The following is an 11,229-nucleotide window of genomic DNA, read 5'->3' as shown; positions in this document are numbered from 1 at the left end:
AATTATCAACGAACCTACCAGGTACAACCCTAAATCCGTAAACATGGGTACCCTCATAGATATCATCCTGACTAACTTACCCTCTAAATACACCTCCGCTGTCTTCAACCAGGATCTCAGCGATCACTGCCTTATTGCCTGCGTCCGTAACGGGTCCGCGGTCAAACGACCACCCTCATCACTGTCAAACGCTCCCAAAAACACTTCAGCGAGCAGGCCTTCCTAATTGACCTGGCCCAGGTATCCTGGATGGATATAGATCTCATTCCGTCAGTAGAGGATGCCTGGTTGTTCTTTAAAAGTAATTTCCTCTCAATCTTAAATAAACATGCCCCATTCAAAAATACAGAACTAAGAACAGATATAGCCCCTGGTTCTCCTCAGACTTGACTGCCCTTGACCAGCACAAAAACATCCTGTGGCGTACTGCATTAGCATCAAATAGCCCCCGCGATATGCAACTTTTCAGGGAAGTTAGGAACCAATATACACAAGCAGTTAGGAAAGCAAAGGCTAACTTTTTCAAACAGAAATTTGCTTCCTGTAGCACTAACTCCAAAAAGTTTTGGGACACTGTAAAGTCCATGGAAAATAAGAGCACTTCCTCCCAGCTGCCCACTGCACTGAGGCTAGGAAACACTATCACCACCGATAAATCTACAATAATCTTGAATTTCAACAAGCATTTTGCTACGGCTGGCCATGCTTTCCACCTGGCTACCACTACCCTGGCCACCAGCTCTGCACCCTCCGCTGCAACTTGCCCATGCCCCCCCCCCGCTTCTCCTTCACACAAATCCAGACAGCTGATGTTCTGAAAGAGCTGCAAAATCTGGACCCCTACAAATCTTCTGGGCTAGACAATCTGGACCCTTTCTTTCTAAAACTAGCCGCCGAAATTGTTGCAACCCCTATTACTAGCCTGTTCAACCTCTCTTTCGTAACGTCTGAGATCCCCAGAGATTGGAAAGCTGCCGCGGTCATCCCCCTCTTCAAAGGGGGTGACACTCTAGATCCAAACTGTTACAGACCCATATCCATCCTGCCCTGCCTTTCAAAAGTTTTTGAAAGCCAAGTCAACAAACAGATCACCGACCATTTCGAATCCCACCGTACCTTCTCCGCTATGCAATCCGGTTTCGAGCTGGTCATGGGTGCACTTCAGCCACGCTCAAGGTCCTAAACGATATTATAACCGCGATCGATAATAGACAGTACTGTGCAGCCGTTTTCATTGACCTGGCCAAGGCTTTCGACTCTGTCAACCACCGCATTCTTATTGGCAGACTAAATAGCCTTGGTTTCTCAAATGACTGCCTCGCCTGGTTCACCAACTACTTCTCAGATAGAGTTCAATGTGTCAAATCGGAGGGCCTGTTGTCTGGACCTATGGCAGTCTCTATGGGGGTGCCACAGGGTTCAATTCTTGGGCCGACTCTTTTCTCTGTGTATATCAATGACGTCGCTCTTGCTGCTGGTGACTCTCAGATCCACCTCTACGCAGACGACACCATTTTGTATACATCTGGCCCTTCATTGGACACTGTGTTAACAAACCTCCAAACGAGCTTCAATGCCATACAACACTCCTTCAGTAGCCTCCAACTGCTCTTAAACACTAGTAAAACTAAATGCATGCTCTTCAACCGAACGCTGCTTGCACCCGCCCACCCGACTAGAATCACTACTCTCGATGGGTCTGACCTAGAGTATGTGGACAACTACAAATATCTAGGTGTCTGGTTAGACTGTAAACTCTCCTTCCAGACTCACATTAAGAATCTCCAATCCAAAGTTAAATCTAGAATCGGTTTCCTATTTCGCAACAAAGCCTCCTTCACTCATGCTGCCAAACATGCCCTCGTAAAACTGACTATCCTACCGATCCTTGACTTCGGCGATGTCATTTACAAAATAGCCTCCAACACTCTACTCAGCAAATTGGATGTAGTCTATCACAGTGCCATCCGTTTTGTCTCCAAAGCCCCATATAATACCCACCACTGTGACCTGTACGCTCTTGTTGGCTGGTCCTCACTACATATTCGTCGCCAAACCCACTGGCTCCAGGCCATCTATAAATCACTGCTAGGCAAATCCCCGCCTTATCTTAGCTCATTGGTCACCATAGCAACACCCACCCGTAGTCTGCGCTCCAGCAGGTATATCTCACTGGTCATCCCCAAAGCCAACACCTCCTTTGGCCGCAATTCCTTCCAGTTCTCTGCTGCCAATGACTGGAACAAATTGCAAAAATCTCTGAAGCTGGAGACACTTATCTCCCTCACTAACTTTAAGCATCAGTTGTCAGAGCACCTTACCGATCACTGCACCTGTACACAGCCCATCTGAAATTAGCCCGCCCAACTATCTCATCCCTATATTGTTATTTATTTTGCTCATTTGTACCCCAGTATCTCTATTTGCACATCATCTCTTGCACATCTATCATTCCAGTGTTAATACTAATTGTAATTATTTTGCACTATAGCCTATTTATTGCCTTACCTCCATAACTTGCTACATTTGCACACACTGTATATATATGTATTTCTGTTGTATTTTTGACTTTGTTTTGTTTTACCCCATATGTAACTCTGTGTTGTTGTTTTAATCGCACTGCTTTGCTTTATCTTGGCCAGGTCGCAGTTGTAAATGAGAACTTGTTCTCAACTGGTTTACCTGGTTAAATAAAGGTGAAAAAAAAAAATGAAAAAAAAAACATAACGGTATCTAGCAAGGCTAACGTTACTTTTCCTTTGCTAGCTAGCTAACACACAATCACATCAAGCAGCTGAAATGACAGCAAACTATTTACATTTTCATTTGTTTGACCTTCATTTCTATTGCCAATTCTTTGGATATAGCCATTATAATGATCCTAAAATGTGTTTGCCTGGATCAGAGAAGCTGTCAATCTCGTCACGTTCGTATGGCACCGTGGAGATCGCAAAAAAAATAACTGCAACATGTTGCACGGGACGGATAGGCACACAACGAGGCTTATATTAACCCCAGCAAAATAAAAAGTGATCCAGTGATTTTTGAACTTTCATGTTTTCTAACAGCTTTCCACACTTAGGACGTAATTGACCCGGCTCCTTGGAATGCAACTTATTGACCAACAGTAGTAGGCCTAATGTTTATGCCTACGCCTCGTTGACGTATTGCAGAGTCAGCACTTCTGACCCATATAAATCCCCACCGCAACTAAATCTGTCCTTCCTCTGCCACGACGTGGAGACAGCAACTCCGTCCATCCCCCATATATTAAAGAAAACCAACCACCAAAATGACTACGGCACAACCTATATTTTCACAGGGAGAAGACTGCAAAGCTGGTTGGCACGACGCTGGTGCTGGTTACAATGAAACGGACACTCATCTGGAGATTTTGGGCAAGCCCGTTATGGAACGTTGGGAGACTCCGTACATGCACTCGCTGGCAACTGTAGCCTCCTCAAAAGGTATAACACACAATGTGCAAGCTAGTGGTCCATATGAACGCACTGGGACGACTAGACAGTATGGATTTTGGAACTCTATGATAGTTTATAGTTCCATAATAACATTTTATCTGACTGTAATTAATTTTCCTTGCAAATGTGTAAAACAAATAGACCGTAAAGGACAGCCTATTTGCCTATAACCTAATCAATGGCTACACTTCATTCAGCGCTGTAGGATAATCAATACAGACGATTACACTCAATCAGCAGACATTAGGAAAAGTTAATGAAACCAGTGCGTTTACATTTTATATGCGACGTTCCTCCCAATGCACGTGAAGTTTAAAAGCATGGTGGAGTTGGATATAATGGCTTGTGGTTGCAGCAGGTGTTACTCTACACATGGAACCGTGCCAAGTGCGCACTTGTGCCAATAATTTATCACGGCATGCCATTCAATAAGTTTCATGATGATCACTGATCCTTTTTTTAAAAGATACATTAGGCTACGTTAAAGTTGCGTAAACGTTTGGAGTTTTTTGGTCACTCAAGTCACCATAGCACCCATGGGCCTGAATGGAGGAATGCGGTCCATTGAGAACAGTTGTTTGGTTGTAAATACAATATGACCAGTTTTAGTAAATAGGGTATTATTTTGTCATTGTATCTTTGGTGGCAATTTGACAGTTGATAACAGAGTAGTAGCCTAAAGGGCGAGGCAAAACCAAATGGTATTCTTCTAATCTATTTTTACACATTACTGAAAGACTACTCTGTGTAACTCCTTCAAGTGGCATGTGGCCTATCTATCACGTGCCTTCCCCCCAAACATTCCTTTGAGATCCCTCAAATAACAAACAAAAGTCGTGCATTATTAGTTTTGCTTTTCGTGAAAGGTGCCACAGCACTAGAAAAGTGGAAAACACTTCAATACAGGTAGATACATAAACTTAAACACCAATTGAGATGCTTGTTCCGCTTTGTCCCACAGGTGGACGGGTTCTGGAGATTGGGTTTGGCATGGCCATCGCCGCAACTAAAGTAGAGTCCTTCCCCATCGAGGAGCACTGGATCATTGAGTGCAATGATGGAGTGTTCGCGAGATTGCAGGAGTGGGCCAAGGCTCAGCCACATAAAGTGAGACAGATCTTCAACTTCACCTTAGGTTCTATTCAGACTTTTCCCTTCTTTTAATGTGAACGAAATGGACCTAAATTCTTCTCCACTCACAGATTGTGCCCCTCAAAGGACTGTGGGAGGAGGTAGTGGGCGGTCTGCCTGACAACCACTTTGATGGTAAGTTTGAAAATGCATTCTATTGGCGTATCCATTATTGAATATTTGTATTCTTCAGCGAGTAAATTGCTTCAGATATGTAAATATGTAATTGTAATTATGCCTCTTCTATCAAAGGCATTCTGTACGACACATACCCTCTGTCAGAAGACACATGGCACACTCACCAGTTTGACTTCATCAAGGTAAGTACAACACTTTGAGGACCAAGGCTGCACATTACGAACATATCAGCAAAAGATCCTGTATTAAAGACTATAAAACACACAAATGTTTGGTATCATATACAGTGAAGGAAAAAAGTATTTGATCCCCTGCTGATTTTGTACGTTTGCCCACTGACAAAGAAATGATCAGTCTATCATTTTAATGGTAGGTTAATTTGAACAGTGAGAGACAGAATAACAACAACAAAAATCCAGAAAAACGCATGTCAAAAATGTTATAAATTGATTTGCATTTTAATGAGGGAAATCAATTTAATGAGGGAAAGTATTTGACCCCCTCTCAATCAGAAAGATTTCTGGCTCCCAGGTGTCTTTTATACAGGTAACGAGCTGAGATTAGGAGCACACTCTTAAAGGGAGTGCTCCTAATCTCAGCTTGTTACCTGTATAAAAGACACCTGTCCACAGAAGCAATCAATCAATCAGATTACAAACTCTCCACCATGGCCAAGACCAAAGAGCTCTCCAAGGATGTCAATTGGTAACACACTACGCCATGAAGGACTGAAATCCTGCAGCGCCCGCAAGGTCCCCCTGCTCAAGAAAGCACATATACAGGCCGTCTGAAGTTTGCCAATGAACATCTGAATGATTCAGAGGAGAACTGGGTGAAAGTGTTGTGGTCAGATGAAACCAAAATCGAGCTCTTTGGCATCAACTCAACTCGCCGTGTTTGGAGGAGGAGGAATGCTGCCTATGACCCCAAGAACACCATCCCCACCGTCAAACATGGAGGTGGAAACATTATGCTTTGGGGGTGTTTTTCTGCTAAGGGGACAGGACAACTTCACCGCATCAAAGGGATGATGGACGGGGACATGTACCGTCAAATCTTGGGTGAAAACCTCCTTCCATTGAAAATGGGTCATGGATGGGTATTCCAGCATGACAATGACCCAAAACACACGGCCAAGGCAACAAAGGAGTGGCTCAAGAAGCAGCACATTAAGGTCCTGGAGTGGCCTAGCCAGTCTCCAGACCTTATTCCCATAGAAAATCTGTGGAGGGAGCTGAAGGTTCAAGTTGCCAAACGTCAGCCTCAAAACCTTAATGACTTGGAGAAGATCTGCAAAGAGGAGTGGGACAAAATCCCTCCTGAGATGTGTGCAAACCTGGTGGCCAACTACAAGAAACGTCTGACCTCTGTGATTGCCAACAAGGGTTTTGCCACCAAGTACTAAGTCATGTTTTGCGCAGAGGGGTCAAATACTTATTTCCCTCATTAAAATGCAAATCAATTTATAAAATTTTTGACATGCGTTTTTCTGGATTTCTTTGTTGTTATTCTGTCTCTCACTGTTCAAATAAACCTACCATTAAAATTATAGACTGATTATGTCTTTGTCAGTGGGCAAACTTCCAAAATCAGCAGGGGATCAAATACTTTTTTCCCTCCCTGTATAATATCATAGCTGTATCCAACGTAAACATATGGCAGACGTCTACAGAAATGAATCCAAATACAATACGTTTCTGATCCCTATCACTTGAAACAAACATTGCCTTTCGTTCCACAATGACACGCTAACGTTTCCATTAATAGTACAATTGTTTGTTGTGTCTCTATAGGGCCATGCCCACAGGCTGCTGAAGCCCAGTGGCGTTCTCACCTACTGTAACCTGACCTCTTGGGGTGAACTTCTCAAGACCAAATATGACAACATCGACAACATGTTCCAGGTGAGCTGCCTTTCAGCCAGTCAATGATCAACACCTAATCTCTCTGAGGTGCTTGGGTAGGCTACACATGTGCCTTCTCGGGCTCGACACATTTAATTTCGTAGCACGTATTCTCCCCTTCTGCCAGATAGTACTTACAGGTAGATCACTGATAGTTACTGTGGTATAACTTGTAATTTCAATTAATTATTATTATGTCCATAGCTACAGTACTAACTAATTTGCCTGCTGCATGTTTCCACCCTTTCTTTACAGTACATCAAAATACACTTGATCACAAATGTTCTATTATTTTATTGCAAAACTATGTAAATCAAATTCACAACCTGATTGATTCCACTCCTGTGTGGAGTGAAGTGATTAGCCTATGTATTTGGTTTACTCACTTCAGTACCATACTTATACAGTAATTGGTTTAGTTTGTCTATCTACTAATACCCTTTTTATTGCACTTGGTCCTGGCACTGTTAGAAAATGTGTCCTCAATTACCTTTCTTTGCTAAACAAAGGTTAATGATAAATTGGACCTGAACTGCAACTGTGTAGCCCTTTACACTCACAGCCAGTCATCCTGTATACGGGTTGAAAATGGCAGATTTGGTCACTGATAAGTGGCTAAATTGGAACTCAGTGGCTGTACAGTAACATACTATATATGACGTCAGAGCTCAGGCTCTTCACTTTACAGCACTTTTTGGGATTCAACTGACAGCCGTTCTAAGCATGTGTTCCACACACAACAAAAAGATGCCCCCATTTTTTTGTTGTTTGAGTGAGGGGAATGCTGTAAATTGAGAGGAGTTGATGTGTTCTGAAAGATGAGATGTTGAGGATTATAATAAATACCACTTTGATGTCATACAAGCAAACCACACACCTATAAGTCCAAACTCATGTCATTTTAAAGTATCAACATTTAGGATCGATATGTTTGATGTACAGTTACAAAGATGATATGCGTCATACCCTGGGTTGTCCTGAACAGAATTAACCTGTGTCGTATTGTGAAGAGAATTTGTCAAGAACATGCACTTGAATTCACTCATGACTCCATTTTTTGCGCACCAAAATTACTATATGTTTGTCTTAAGTGCCTTGTGAAAGCCTAACACCGTAATATCATATTTTATAACTTAGCTAGTCATGTTGGCAATAGAATAAGCTTTCAAATTATGCTCACCTGACCCAGATTGCGATTTATAATGGAACGTTTTTGGATTGTGTAAACAACAACAGTAATTGTGTAATTTTGGGAGTATGCTTGCTTCAGTTCCTCAATGGCAAAGCTAGGAGAGCTCAAACAAGCATCTTATAGTTGAAGGCTCTTTCCATGAGTCATAAAAGTGCATTGAAATTACTTAGGAACTGTGCACAGTTTGGACAGGTGTGTCCACTTGGAGACACCAGTTAAACCTCTCACTCAAACCCTTGTAATAATTTTTTGTTATGTTGCAGCTACCCCAAAATTGCCATGAATATTCTTATGTTACTGAATGTGTCCAGAGTATTTTCAGATTTCGTTGACAAATGCTGCGAAAAGTACAGTAAATGTAAAATGCATATCAAATCAACAGTTTAATGTTTGGATTCAGTCTTGTGACAGGTGAACTATTGTGTCCTCACCTTTGGTCTGATCATTTCCCCATAATCTCCAAAGTGTTCTCTTTCAATTGCTACCATGGTCATGCATATGCTTTTTATGTTTCTTCGGTTAGAAACATTTCAATTTGGCACTATTCACATAGGCCAATTTCCACGAGTGTAAAGGGTTAAAAGGCCCATAATGTGTGATGCAGGTCCACGATACTGACCAGATCTTTGTGTTAATAATTTTCAGGAGACCCAGATGCCTCAACTGCTCGAGGCTGGCTTCAAGAAGGAGATGATTAGCACCACAACCATGGATATTGTCCCCCCAAGCGAATGCAAATACTATGCCTTCCGCAAGATGATTACTCCCACCATTCTGAAAGAGTGAAATGGCTTGATGCCACTGCAATGTTTTTATTCCTTTTATTCTCAAGTGCCTGTATTTTAAAAAGCCACATTAGTTTACTGTCAAAAATCCATAAGCATTCAGGGATGTCCATCTTTCAATAAACCAATTTAAATCACGTCAACTCTATTTTCTTCTGTCAAAATGAATTTGTTTGGGTATCACCTCGAACAATTTTGCACCTCTTGCTATGGAACCTCTTGAAATTTGTCACAGAATGCATTATATTTTAACTGTATTGCAACGTTAATAAGCATGACATTTTACGTACCACACAGGCAGCCCAATTCTGATCTTTAGTCCAATCATTAGTGCTGAGCGATTAACCGAACTTCAGTTATTTTTAGTTTTTTAAACAACTAATTGACCAACATCGGTTCAATTATTTGAATTCCATTTCGTTTTGGGGTTTTCTGTGAGCTCTATGCACAGTTTCTCTAGAGATAAATCAGATCAAACCTGAACTGTGCGATGTAGTAGGGAGTTGTAGTTTCCAACAGGCCAATATTATATAGTGAACAAAAAATAAAACGCAAACAATTTAAAAGATTTTACTGAGTTACAGTTCACAGAAGGAAATCAGTCAATTGAAATAAATAAATTAGGCCCTAATCTATGGATTTCACATGACTGGGCAGGGGCACAGCCATGGGTGGGCATGGGAGTACAAAGACCCACCCACTTGTGAGCCAGGCCCAGGCAATCGGAATGAGTTTTTCCCCACAAAAGGGCTTTATTACAGACAGAAATACTGCTCACCACCCCCCCCGACGATCCAAAAGGTGAAGAAGCCAGATGTGGAAGGTCCTGGACTGGTGTGGTTACACGTGGTCTGCGGTTGTGAGGCTAGTTGGATGTACTGCCAAATTCTCTAAATTGACATTGGAGGCGGCTTATGGTAGAGAAATTAACATTTAATTATCCGGCAACAGCTCTGTTGGACCTTCCTGCAATCAGCATGCAAATTGCACGCTCCCTCAAAACTTGAGACATCTGTGGCATTGTGTTGTGTCAAAACTGCACATTTTAGAGTGGCCTTTTGTCCGCAGCACAAGGTGCACCTGTGTAATAATAATAATAATATGCCATTTAGCAGACGCTTTTATCCAAAGCGACTTACAGTCATGTGTGCATACATTTTTACGTATGGGTGGTCCCGGGGATCAAACCCACTACCCTGGCGTTACAAACGCCATGCTCTACCAATTGAGCTACAGAGGAGCATGAATGATCATGCTGTTTAATCAGCTTCTTGATATTCCACACCTGTTAGGTGGATGGATTATTTTGGCAAAGGAGAAATGCTCACTAACAGGGATGTAAACAATTTGTGCACAACATTTGAGAGAAATAAGCTTTTTGTGCATATGGTCAATTTCTGGGATATTTTATTTCAGCTCATTAAACAGGAGACCAACACTTTATATGTTGCGGTTATATTTTTGTTCAGTATACATAGTTTAGCGCAGAAAACGTGGAAATTAACTACAATGACCATAATTCATTGCCCGACCACCTACTTCCTGAAAGTACATGACCTAAGAATCAGGGTTTCCCAACTCCGGTCCTCCAGTACTCCCGACAGCACACATTTTTGTTGTAGGCCTGGACAAAAACACCTGATTCAACTTGTCAAGGGCTGGTCAGATGTGTTTGTCTGGGGCCACAACAAAAATATGTACTGTTGGGGGTACTGGTGGACTGGAGTTGGGAAACACTGATCTAAGTGATTGATAGTTGGTATTCAGCAGTCATAAAAGTATGCCATAATTTACTTTGAACTACTAAAATTGTGATTTTCTCAGACAGCATAGGCACAGCTCTATAGAGATGAGATGATGACTTGGAATGAAATAAAGTAATCAAATAAGACACATGTAATATACACAACTGAAATATGTTAAAGTAATGTGAATAAATTATAGTGAAGTGATAAGCAGTAATGGGCAGTCACAACCATCATGAGACTTTTCTTAATTTATTTATTCTGTGTTACAGCATTCTAAAAAAATACAGAAATCGACAAACCTTGAATTATTATAATTAGTTTTATAATCGAACAGACCTCATAAAGCACTAATCACTCAGCACTACCAATTATTGGTCTTTTGACCAATCAGATCAGATCTTATGCCCAATAATTGGGCAAAAGATCAGAATTGGGCTGCCTGTTTAAACACAGCCAAACAGCTTTCGATTTGCCATTTGACTGAATATAAATCAAAATTGCATTAACATCTCTTTTGACAAGAGAACAATTACTTCCTGAGGGACTGGGACAAGCTGCAGAATAAGTCCCTTAAGTAAAGAGATGGAAAAAGTAACTATCTAGTGATAAGTTGTTAATCATTAATGGATAAGTTGTCGTGGCACATTGCCTCACTTATTGCCGCTGGTTGTAGATTGTGTGTGTGTGTGTCTCAGTCACCAGATCTCAACCCAACTGAACACTTATGTTATTTGTAGCTAACACCCCAATCATATATATATATATATATTAATAGGTCTTCTGGATATTGGACAACCTTCAGATCTCTCACAATAATTCAACTAATTCCATAAACATTTACTATGGGGTCAC

At 41.5% G+C, this 11,229-nt stretch overlaps 1 protein-coding gene across 1 annotated transcript; it reads left to right on the top strand.

The window, feature by feature from the left end:
• The first annotated feature begins 3,214 nt into the window (after positions 1-3,214).
• Positions 3,215-8,766, top strand: LOC121533646 (guanidinoacetate N-methyltransferase). The gene is made up of 6 exons (XM_041839770.2): positions 3,215-3,467; positions 4,441-4,586; positions 4,682-4,745; positions 4,863-4,930; positions 6,542-6,652; positions 8,490-8,766. The coding sequence occupies exons 1-6, from the start codon at positions 3,293-3,295 to the stop codon at positions 8,628-8,630; spliced, it is 705 nt and encodes a 234-aa protein (XP_041695704.1). The 5' UTR covers positions 3,215-3,292; the 3' UTR covers positions 8,631-8,766.
• Positions 8,767-11,229: the final 2,463 nt, after the last annotated feature.

This window comes from Coregonus clupeaformis, chromosome 20 (assembly GCF_020615455.1).
Source record: "Coregonus clupeaformis isolate EN_2021a chromosome 20, ASM2061545v1, whole genome shotgun sequence".
Classification (NCBI taxonomy): Eukaryota; Metazoa; Chordata; class Actinopteri; order Salmoniformes; family Salmonidae; genus Coregonus; species Coregonus clupeaformis.
Note: the sequence above shows the minus strand (reverse complement) of the source record. Positions and strands in the feature narration are given on the sequence as shown.